Here is a 12,362-nt window from a genome sequence, read left to right as displayed (position 1 = left end):
ACTATTTTTAGTTAATAATAATAATAATAAATAATTAATAATAACCTTTGTTTTAAATAGCAAACTGTTGCAGCAGAACTTAATGGCAGAAGTGTGTGTTGCTTTTAATTAAGGCTGTATTTGTCAGAGGAGGGACCAGTGATTCTCAGCAGGTTCATTTTGTAATAAACATCCACATTTCCCCTAATCATTTTCCTCATATGGACCACATCTTCATAGAGAGTTTGTCCTGCAGACCACTTCCCCTTCCATTCATGATCTCTTAACATCCCTGTGGCAACTACAACAGAATCTTTTATGTAGGAATTAAAAAAGCACCACTAGAAAAATATTTCTGCACTGCTAGCTGTCTTTTAATATTAATGTAATGCTTTTGTTTTGTTTGTTTTTAAGGTGGAAAAGATTAACCAAGTCAAAGCCAAGTCCCTTTACCTGCAAGTTGAAAAGTTGCGTCAGAATCTAAATAAACTGGACAACACTATTAGTGTGGTTCAGCAGGTCCTAGAGAAGGGTCGTAGCACGGATATTTTCTTCGCTCGGGATTGCATGCTGGCTCAAGTGCAGGAGCTGAAGAATATGAGAGGCCTTCTACAGCCGCAGGAGGATGACAGAATCATGTTCACTCCTCCTAACCAGGCTCTGTATACAGCCATTAAATCAATGGGGTGTGTCAGCAGTGGGGCCTTTGCTCCTCTGACCAGAGCCACTGGGAAAGGTCTCAAACGTGCACTACAGGACAAAGTGGCCTCCTTCGTAGTGAAATGCTATGACCATGATGGTGACCCATGCCTTTCAGGGGGCGATATGATCTCCGCAGTGATGATGGGTCCTGATGGAAACCAGTTCAGCACAGGTGTCCATGATCAGCAGAATGGAACCTACCTGGTCAATTACAGACCACAGCAGGAGGGAGAACATCTAATCTCTGTCATGGTGTACAACCGTCACATAGAGAACAGTCCGTTCAAGGTCATGGTAAAATCTGGGCTCGGTTACGTTGTCATTGACCTACCAGAGCTTTCATTTGTCAGCGAGAAAAACAACAATGGCAAGTGGTGTCACCCCTGGGGAGTTTGTGTAGACAGAGAGGGGTACATTATGGTGGCTGATCGCAGTAATAACTGCATTCACATGTTTAAGCCCTGTGGCAACTTTCATCACAGATTTGGCATGTGGGGTTCTGCGCCTGGTCAGTTCGATCAGCCTGCTGGTGTTGCCTGTGATATCTCGCATAGGATTGTCGTGGCTGACAAGGATAATCATCGCATCCAGATCTTTACATTTGATGGGCAGTTCATTCTGAAATTTGGGGAAAAGGGAAACAAGAATGGACAATTCAATTACCCATGGGATGTGGCAGTCAACACTGATGGCAAAATCCTGGTCTCCGACACAAAGAACCATCGGGTTCAACTGTTTGGACCTGATGGTGAGTTTCTGAATAAATATGGCTTCGAGGGGGCACTCTTAAACCATCTTGATCATCCCAGAGGTGTTACCTTCAATCAAGAAGGCTACCTGGTGGTAACGGATTTAAATAATCATCGCCTTGTCTTTATTGATCCAGATTTACAGTTGACACACTTCCTTGGGTCAAAAGGCACCAGCAACGGCCAGTTCCTGCGCCCGCAAGGCGTGGCGGTGGATCAAGAGGGGTGCATCATTGTGGCTGATTCTAGGAACCACCGAGTGCAGATATTTAAGTCAAATGGTAGATTTTTGTGCAAATTTGGCAGTCAGGGAAGTGGCGTTAGTCAAATGGACCGACCTTCAGGTATAGCTGTCACCCCTGATGGCAGGATTGTTGTGGTTGACTTAGGAAACAATCGAATTCTCATCTTCTAATCTGTGTTACCTGAATTAGGAAGAAACTGTCTCATGGAAATTCTTTTTAAGAGAACAAAAAAATACTTTAATTCCAACCCATTTCATCTTTAATTTTTTTTACAGATGAATGTACTTACTTTTTCTGCAGGGAATTATCCTGTAAAGTTATAAATTCTGTTTACCTCATTATCTTTGTGTTCTCCGCCTCACTCCTGCCCCCCAGCAGTAAGTTTGACCTCTTCCGCACATGGGGCATCATGCACAAACGTGTTACTGTGCACATTAGGTAGTTGTGTGATGAAGGATTTGTATTCTTGATCATACTGTGGTTTTGTGGGGGGCAGGTTGTTGGGAGGGGTTTGGTTTTGTTTTAAATGCTGCTGCAGGAGATAACTTTTTCCTGTTCTCCTTTTTATAACTCATTGTGTTTTTAGCATAGAGATGTGAAGTCTGGTGGAATTTCTGTTGACCTTCGCCATGTCATATTATGTTGCTGCACAAGACTGGAGAAGCCCACACACCTGTCTTTATTTGTGGGAGGCATACTATCTTCCTTTACAGTTTCTGTTTACTTAATTCACTGGATCTGATTACAGGACAACAAGACTATTTGATTTAGAAGTATTTCACATCACGTTGGGAAGCTTTTGGTTTTTCTTTTTTTAAAGGGCTGTGTGGCTACCCAAACAATTTCCTGTACTGTTACTGTAATAGATAGTGCTTAAGCACACTTGCTCCCGTTTAAAAATATTAGTGTAGCATATAAAATGGAGTGCTTATAATCCAATGAGAATAAGTAGTGTAATATTATTATAGGAAAAGTTTAATACCAACATCATATGCCCCATAGGGGCTTGGTTATTTGGTGTATCATTGGTAGGATTTCAAATCGAGTGCAACATTTATTCTGTGTATGTTCATGGAAAATTGTTGGATAATGCCTCCGGTGTCCTGATACATGTAGAAAACGGGCGAATAGACATACAGGACAGGAGTGTAAGGAAGGTGAGCAAAGGTCTGACACTGGGTTGCAAACTCCTGCATTTTCTTAAACTGCTCAGTATAATCTCCTGAACTGGTAGAAGTGGATTAGGGGAAGGAGAAGCTTTGTTTGTCTCTTCACCCCTACCCCAGGCTCTAGCTTTGGAGAAGAATAATTGATTTTGATCTACAGACTTGTACACTGAATGCTCCCAAAGGAATGTAACTGTACCAATGTTGGCTGTCAGTACATTTTCGCTTTGTGAAATGTTATCATCAGTTAACTCTCATCATCTCCTAATTCAGCCATATGAAGCAGTCCTGTTATTTCAGAACTGTTTTAGTGAGCGTTTCAGTGTTGTCCTAGCTGAGGATTTATGAGGTAGCCATGGTGTTAGATGATGCAGTACCAGTCACTCCTTTAATTTGTACCCTTTAAGTATAACTGATGTAGGGAAATCCAGAAGTGCATACCATAAAGAAGGGAAAAACCTAAAATTTAATGTATATGAGGGCCAAAAATCATCAAGTTGGAAACAGAAGGAGCCACTTCGTTGTGGCATTCCATTGGAATTGCTGGCGATTGACTCAGTCTAGTTATAGTTAAGCCAAATTCATTTATTTCCAGAGCAGTCTTTAGGCTTGATCCAGCCAAAGGTTTTACTTCTTTTGAAGTTCATAAAATTTCTATGTTCAGTTCTGGGTTTTAAAGAAATGTGCCAAAGTGGTGGTGTTTTTATTTGGTAAAAGAGTGTATCCAAATGGTGCCAAAATGTAATAGGGTATTTTTCTTAAAAAAATAAAAAATAAATAAATAAAAGAGAGACAGAGAGAGAGAGGTATTTAGAGAAACAGTTTAGAGCTGTCTAAAAAATTCAGCACTGGTACTTGCGTTAGATATTGTACCTCAGGTCCTCAAGTCCTTTGAAGATTGGTGGAACCCAGTTTGCTGTGGTACAGAATGCACAAATAGAGACCCAGTTGTTTTTGTTTCTTAAAGTTCTACCTTACCATGGAGAAGTGAAGCATTTACCTCAGTTTAGTATCAGATGGTCTCAGACAAAAGTGTAAGGCTGCATGCAGGGGAAGGGCACATCCTGTCTGTAGGATACGCAGTTTTGTTTAAATGGAAATATTAGATGTGTACAGGTGGCTATTTTTTGTTGTTGTTGCCTCCCTGTGGAAATAGTAGGCTGTCCTGGCTAAAGAACCATAAATAAAAAACAAATATTCTTACACTCGGGCAAATTAATTCTAATCCTCCTCCTGTTAATTGGACTCATTTTCATTAGGAATTATGCAAACTGAAACTGATTTTTTTTTCAGTAGTATGACACTGCCAGTTGAAATGACACATTTTGTGTCTTTATTTGCAGAGTTCCTATGTCCTTAAGACCTTTACGTCTCTCTACAAAAGAAAAATATTTTATCTATTTTTGCATGCCCACAAATGTATCCTGTCAGAAAAGACTCTAAGAGTATAATTTCTTTAAACACCATGCTATACCAAATGCTTGAAGGGAATGAGATAGATTACAAGTTTCTGTTCCTGGAAGGCAATTCAGACTGAATGTTCTTACCAGAGGCAGCCCTTGTATTGAATGTGTATTTGACTTTAATAGTGGCTTTCAATAGATCCATGATTTTACATGTGGAATAAAGTTTAGAGAAGCACATTATCATTTTACTGTATTAAAAATTCTTGTTTTTCTCCCCTAGTCATTGTTGAGTGACAAAAGTTGGAAGAGGTGGGTATAGAAAACCACTAATGGATATATGCTGTGTTGGGTTTGGTAAACGTTATGATGGAAAATGTACCTTGATGTCTTTCTAAGTGATCTTAGGGGTTAACAAGCCAATTTGGCATCTTCTTCCTTCTCTTAATGATTTTATCAGCTTGCAAACTCAGGTAGATATTTTTGTTTTAAAACTCTTTTTTACAGAGCCTTACTGACTGTTATATGTCTGCGTAGTGAAGTAGGGTAGATACTTTTTTTTAAATTACCAGACCCGTAAACTCCTTTATAGATTTGTAGAATACTTCTCAGTCTATGTAGTAACTTCCTTATGAAGAAGAGATGTCTTGTTCCCGAGTTTTGCTCTGTTTCCCTCCTAAAAGGACTAAAAAGTTTTTAACTAGTCTGTAAAGTGTGTTTAGTCACCTTGATTGGAGGGGTGAGGGGAGGGTTCTTACTGTATGTGACTATTGTTTGTATTGTGCATTACTTGTCATGCTTATCTTGGTTGGTGGTTGATATATTTTAAGTAAGAAGAGTGAGGGCCCATACATACTATTTAATTTGTTACTTTTGTTGAGACATAGATTCCTAGAAAATGGAAACATCAAAAGCAAATAGAAGCTCTGTCCAATTAAGACCAGTGTAACAAATTCTGTAGACAGTTTTAGTCCTCGCTTGATTTACTGCAGATACAAGCCCATCTCATAAAATGTAATTACTCAGTTAGAAGTATTTGTCATCTTGATCTAGTTCAGCACAGTAAAGCCACAAGCTTCAAGAATGATTCTGTCAGTTCTTGGCAGTTGTGCACCTTGAACCAATTGCTCTTGTAGTTTCCTGTTCTGCTGCTCTCTACTTTTCTATTTTGTGATTAATCGTGCTGTTTTCTTACTAAGAAAAAATGCTCAGTGGGACAGACATTGCTCTGAGCAGCTCATTAAAAACAGCATTTATAACTGTTAATGGAACAGGTCATGTCAAAAAACCCTGCCATTAACACAACCCCCTATTATCCAAAAAAGGGTTCACTTGTCTATTTCGACAAAAATTGCTGGGCTTTGTAACTTAAAATGTTACGTACTGCAAAGAAGAAAGCATGACAGGTTATGGGCAAACTGTTACGTAGAACAAACTAACAGTGTTAGAGAACTCTTGTGTTAATGGAGGCTTCTGAATGTATCTTTGTGATCCATAGAGAAGGCTGAAGGATGTAGCAAGGGGATGATGTATCAGCTACTGGCAGCCTTAAAACAAAGTCAGTGTCTCTGTGGACTTTAAAATGTTCCTATGCAGTTTTTTTTAATTTTTGGTTAACCAAATAAATATGAGGTTTTTTCATGGCAAGGTTGGGTCTCGTGTATGTGTGTGTTATCCATTTAAAAAAACGTTCTGTTGCATCCTATAAAAAAGGACAGAGCACATTGTGGAGAAAGTGAAACTGGTTCTCTGTAAACGATAAAGCTTCTAAAACAAAAATTGAGGAAGTGTATGTCGTGTTCTGAAAGACCAAAGGAATAAAGTATAGGAAATATGAGACCTTTGTTAAAAATACCAAACTCTTTTTCCCAAAAATATGCAGGTAATAGTAACTTGTTGCAAGGCCAAAATATTTTCAATTTAACAAATAGATTGGTTTTGCACCGTGCCTTGATAAATCAATATCACTTTTGTGAATGAAGGACGATCTTTGGCTAAGGCATGGGCCTTATATCAGAATATATTCTCAGTTCTTCCAGAGATTTCCAGTGTAGCCATGGGCAAGTCGCTTAATTGTGGTGCCTCCATTTCTTCATCAGTAAAATGTGGGCGATACTCCTTTACCTCTCGGGGTACTAAATTTGTTGTTTGTGAAGTACATTGGGGATCCTATGGCAGGCACAAGTGCCAGGCAGCACAGTCTAGTTTAAAAGTTGCATCATAATTGGTTATGCAGGCAGCAGCCCTCTTTAGCCCCCATGGCTTTGGACAAATGTTGGGGTCTGCAGTATACTTGGAGATGAGAGACAAACATCTACCCAAGCTCCTCTGTCCTCTAGACCCCCTGCCCACCCCCTCTTTCCTCCTCTAGCCTTCAGAGATGAAACGGGTCTCGTGTCTGGGGCCTCTGCCATCACCCCTGGTGGTTTGAGGACAGGCTGGCCCGTGGCAGGGAGTTCCCAGTACAGTTTAACCAGCTGAGACTGAGGTGGAAAGGGGGGGGAGTGGACCCTGTCAGTAAGCGGGGGAGCCATGGTGGGTGAGTGGGGCAGGGGTGGGGGGGAAGCTGGACATCATGGCGTAGTGTGGGGTTGGTAGGAAGGGCTGGGGTTGGATGGATGGTGTGGCATAGTGTAGGGCGAGGGTCTGTCTGGCTAGGAATTAATGTCAGTTTAGAATACAGACATCAAGAGCCAAATTCTAAATGGCTGTGTACTGTACACACCTTCCCAGAAAACGGATCCATAGGGTGTGTGCCCGGCTCGCTCCTCTGAATGTGAAGGGCCTGTGCCGCAGGAAAGCTGAAAGAACATTCTGGTCTATAAGGAGTGAAGGGAGGTCTGGTTGTACGTGTGTGGCTGTCTACATCAATGAGCTCTCTGTCTACAATCTAATCTCTTTTCGAGTATAGCTCAGTGGTAGTTCTTCTAATTATTAACAGGAAGCACCTTAAACTATTTGAATTTTCAAAGCTTTTTGTATACAGGCAACAGAGATCACTAGTACATAGGTGTGCTCCTATGAGTGATGTGTTGCCTTGGCTAAATGCTACATATTCCAGGGTTCATTTTTCACGTCTTCTACCCTTTCTTTGACATGCTCTGTGAAATTCTTCCAGTCAATTTCTCCAGTTATTTCTTCTCCATCCCCCCGCTTCCTTTAGGGGAATGGATGTGAGATTTATGACGTCCGTTACAGGCCCTTTTACACGATTATGATGAGACAATACAAATAACTGTGTAGAGAGACCGACACCCTTGCATATTAGTTATGATTGGCTATCACTGCTTCAGGGCCACAGTGGACACTAGTCATTGCTTACTAATGTTCTTCTTTAATAATGGAGTCAGACCACAGGTCTGTTACCTCTGCTCAAGGTGCATTATGACACAGACCAGAACATAATATGGAAAAAAGCAGGATTTCATACTTAAAAAACACAACAACAAAAAAACAGAGTCCAGGCATTCACAGTACAAAGTCAAGGAAGATCACCACCAATTAATTTTTAAAATGGACTCTGTAGCCTTGCCTATATTTTCACAAAAGAGAAGCAGGACATAATTTCATTGAACTGAGTCCTTGCAGACTGAACTGTGTTTGAATACCTCTTCACGCTGTGTATTTAAACCACCCTCTTGTCTTAGGTTGGTTTTTTGCCTTTTTTTTAATTTAATAGAAATATGTTTTGCTTTTAATTGTATTAAAAGATAAAATGAAATTCACAAATCAGTGTGTAAGTTTAGGCTTATAAAGAATTATGCAATGTTTTTATAAACTCGAATTTTAAAAATGTGTTTATAATATTTTATTTTCTGTGTTTAATTACATTTTCTTCATACTATTTTTGCTATATAAAATTACAAAACCCCTCTATGTTAAAAGAACATTCATGTTATGAAGTCAAATACTTGGAAGTTAGCAAATGCCAGAATACTAAAGTTGCCTAGGGTCGACTAAAAATATTTCAGCCCCCTTTACTTCCCAGTCCATGAGAAACTAATATTATCCCAAACCCAGGGATAAAACAAAATACAACAGAATTAAAAAAAAAGGCCCTGAACCTATAGAGTGTGGCAAATTTCTTTGAACCCAAGTCCTTGGTACGTATATCGCACATGCAGTTTTTTTTATTAGGCCTGCTTTCCATCCACAAAGTCTACCACTGAAGCTGATAGGGGCTGCAGGCATTCAGCACCTTTGAACATCAGGTCACTTTTTGTAAGTACTGAGTATCTGTGAGTCTCACTGACCTCAGAGGGATTTGTGGGTGAAAATCAGACCATTGTTGTTTACGTGCCTAAACGTGGTTTAAAGTGCCTAACTTTTAGGCAGACAGGTTAAATATATACTGTGACAAAGTTCCTCCTCTATCTTGGTGGGTCCTGCGCTTCTTGGCAGATTTGCTCACCTCAGTGATCTTCCCCACAGTCTGGGTCAACTCCTCCTGTGTCTGATCAGGAGTTGGGAGGTTTGGGGGGAACCGGGCCTGCCCTCTATTCTCGGTTCCAGCCCAGGGCCCTGTGGATTGCAGCTGTCTATAGTACCTCCTGTAACAGCTGCATGACAGCTACAACTCCCTGGGCTACGTCCCCATGGCCTCCTCCAAACACCTTCTTTATCCTCACCACAGGATCTTCCTCCTGATGTCTGATAACGTTTGTACTCCTTAGTCCTCCAGCAGCGCATCCTCTCACTCTCAGCTCCTTGTGCCTCTTGCTCCCAGCTCCTCACACACACTTCCGCTCCTCTGGCTCCTCCCTGGCTGGAGTGAGCTCCTTTTTAAATCCAGGTGCCCTGATTAGCCTGCCTTGATTGGCTGCAGGTGTTCTAATTAAAGCAGCTATCTCCACTGCCTTCTAGAAAGATCTTAATTGGCCCCAGGTGCCTTGATTAACCTGGAGCAACTGCCATTTGGTTACCAGGATCCTAGGGATTTGTTTAGCCTGGGGCTAACATACCTGTTTCTCAGTACTTTACTGTAGCCATCTGGCCTTGCCCCATCACAATACAGATATGTAATATGTTGGCCTGGATGACTACATTAGAGAAGGAAGCTCGGACATAAATCCTGTCTACCGCAGAGGTTCTATGGAATGTTTCCCAAGGGAGCTTTCATCCTTCAGATAGATCTTAGTGTAAAATTGCTTGATTGGTTGCCTTTCAGAGCCAAGTCTTCATGAAGAAGGTATTGCAATTGATCCGTTACGCAGAGGAAAGTAGTACCTTAGAGGCCTTTCTGAACTTGTTATTGCTGTTTCAGTTCCGCTACATGGTCAGCGGATATCCGGTCTCAGAAGCAAAGCTGTCCTTATGTTCAGTACAGTGTCTGTGCTTTGAAATAAATCAATGGCCTTCATGGAGGTTTCTCATTGATTTTACAAGAAATGATGAGAGACTCATGCTCTTCTTGGCTGACATTCACACGTCAGACTGTGCAAATTAATGAGGGGGTTGTGGTTATATAAAAATGAAGCTAAGATAATCAAAGGAAATAATACTTTTAATTATAATTAATGATCAAATTAATTCAAATCGTTTTGAGAGTAAGCCAATGTATTACATTTGAAAGGCACATTATCCGATTGACTACACCACTGAAGCTGCTAAAAGTTTTATTGTGCTAAAAATACAGTGAGATTTGATATTAAATTAAAAATGTGACCAAACACTGCTTGTGAGGTGCCAAGTAAACCGTTGGTGCTATTTAAATAATAATTAGGGCTTCGCGTCTGTCACGTAGGTTGCAGAAGTCACAGATTCCGTGACTTTCTGTGACCTCCATGACTTCAGGGGCCAGTGTGGCTGATCCCAGGGCCGACAAGCAGCTGGGTCCGAGGCCAGCTGCACAGGGGGTTGTCATAAACAGATAGCTAAGGGTTAATGTCTCTTTCACCTGGAAAGGAGTAACCTGAAACACCTGACCAGAGGACCAATCAGAAAACAAGATTTTTTCAAATCTGGGTGGAGGGAAGTTTTGGGTGTGAGTTCTTTGTCTTTGTCTTGGGTCTGACCCTCTCAGCTATGAGAGAGATTTTTCTATCTCCTGGCTTTCTAGTCTTCTGTTTCCAAGTTGTAAGTACAAAGATAGTAAGACAATAGGTTTATATTGTTTTCTTTTGTATTTACATGTGTGTAATTGCTGGAATGTTTAAATTGTATTCTTTTTTGGATAAGGCTGTTTATTCATTTTTTTCTTTTAAGCAAATGACCCTGTATTTGTCACCTTAATACAGAGAGACCATTTTTATGTCTTTTTCTTTCTTTTTATATAAAGCTTTCTTTTTAAGACCTGTTGGAGTCTTTCTTTAGTGAGGACTCCAGGGAACTGAGTCTGCAGCTCACGAGGGAATTGGTAGGAGGAAGAAGTCAGGGGGAAAATCTCTTTGTGTTAGATTTACTAAGCCTGACTTTGCATACCCTCTGGGTGAAGGAGGGGGGGCAGAGATTAGCTCTCTCGGTACTTGTGTTTTCCAGGACTGGAAACAGGGAGGGTGGAGTCCCTCTGTTTAGATTCACGGAGCTTGCTTCTGTATATCTCTCCAGGAACCCAGGGAGGGAACACCTGGAGGGGAGGAGGGGAAAGGGAAATGGTTGATTCCCCTTTGTTGTAAGACTCAAGGCATCTGAGTCTTGGGGTCCCCCAGGGAAGGTTTTGGGGAGACCACAGTGAGCTAGGCACTGTATAAATCCCTGGCTGGTGGCAGCATTATAAGGTGCAAGCTGGTAACTAAGCTTGGAGGTTTTCATGCTAACACCCATATTATGGACGCTAAGGTCCAGATCTGGGAAAAATGTTATGACAGGGGTCCCCAAGACAGTCACACGGGCCATTGCTGGAGTGGCCCTGAAAACAGCCACAGCAGCCGCTTCTCTGGCGGCCCCCCACAGGGGCCCAGGGTGGCCGGAGCATCCATGGTCCACTGACCCAGGCAGCAGTCCCTGGGCGCCAGCCAGATCAGCTGCAGCCTCTGGCAGCTGGGGCTGCTAGCCCCAGGCACTCCCCCTCAATAGTGTCTCCTCCCAGCCCTCCCTGCAGTGACCCCCTCGTGCCCCCCAGCATCATCCCCCCCATGATTTAATCACAGGTATTTTTAGTATAAATCAGGGACCAGACAGAGGCCGTGAATTTTTGTTTATTGCCTGTGACCGGTCGCTGACTTCTACTAAAAATACCTGTGACTAAATCAGAGCCTTAATAATAATCCCAGAGAGGAACTGATTTTGATTAGAAAACTGACAGCCTCTGTTATGGTATAATCCCCACTCTGAACCTTAACGTCCAAAAGATGGGGTACCAGCATGAATTCCTCTAAGCTCAATTACCAGCTTAGTACTTGTAGCGCTGCCACCAACCAGGAATTCCAGTGCCTGATACACTCCGGTCCCCACCCAAACCTTGCCCAGGGACCCCAACGACCCAGACCCTTTGGATCTTAACACAAGGAAAGTAAACCCTTTCCCTCACCGTTGCCTCTCCCAGACTTCCCCTCCCTGGGTTACCCTGGAAGATCACTGTGTGATTCAAACTCCTTGAATCCTAATCAGAGGGGAAAATCCACCTTCCCCCCTCCTTCTCTCTCCCCCTCCCAGACTCTCCCTGAGAGGGAAAGTAATCCTAACACAGAGAGAAATTAACCTTTCTCTCCCCCTTCCCTCCTTTCTCCCCACCAATTCCCTGGTGAATCCAGACCCAGTCCCCTGGGGTCTCACCAGAATAAACAAAACAATCATGTTCTTAAACAAGAAAAGCTTTGAATTAAAGAAAGAAAAACAGTAAAAATTATCTTTGTAAATTTAAGATGGAATATGTTACAGGGTCTTTCAGCTATAGACACTGGGAATACCCTCCCAGCCTAAGTATACAAGTACAAATTAAAATCCTTTCAGCAAAATACAAATTTGAACTCCTCCCAGCCAAATACACATTTGCAAATAAAGAAAACAAACATAAGCCTATCTCGCCTTATCTACCTAGTACTCACTATTCTGAACTTATAAGAGCCTGGATTGGAGAGATTGGAGAGAAACCTGGTTGCACGTCTGGTCCCTCTGAGCCCCCAGAGTGAACAACAACCAAAAACTAGCAGCACACACAAAAACATCCATCCCTCAAGA

At 41.8% G+C, this 12,362-nt stretch overlaps 1 protein-coding gene across 1 annotated transcript in view; it reads left to right on the top strand.

Annotated features, from left to right (window-relative positions):
- LOC115643589 (E3 ubiquitin-protein ligase TRIM71-like) overlaps window positions 1-1,845 on the top strand; it is a 39,106-nt gene extending 37,261 nt beyond the window's left edge. Inside the window, exon 4 of the mRNA XM_030547602.1 lies at window positions 394-1,845. Within this exon, the coding sequence (XP_030403462.1) occupies window positions 394-1,845 (1,452 nt within the window). The remainder of the gene's footprint in view (window positions 1-393) is intronic.
- The last annotated feature ends 10,517 nt before the right edge of the window (window positions 1,846-12,362 follow it).

This window comes from Gopherus evgoodei, unplaced genomic scaffold, assembly GCF_007399415.2.
Source record: "Gopherus evgoodei ecotype Sinaloan lineage unplaced genomic scaffold, rGopEvg1_v1.p scaffold_63_arrow_ctg1, whole genome shotgun sequence".
Taxonomy (NCBI): Eukaryota; Metazoa; Chordata; order Testudines; family Testudinidae; genus Gopherus; species Gopherus evgoodei.
The sequence above is the reverse complement of the archived record's forward strand: the minus strand, read 5'-3'. Positions and strand labels throughout refer to the sequence as shown.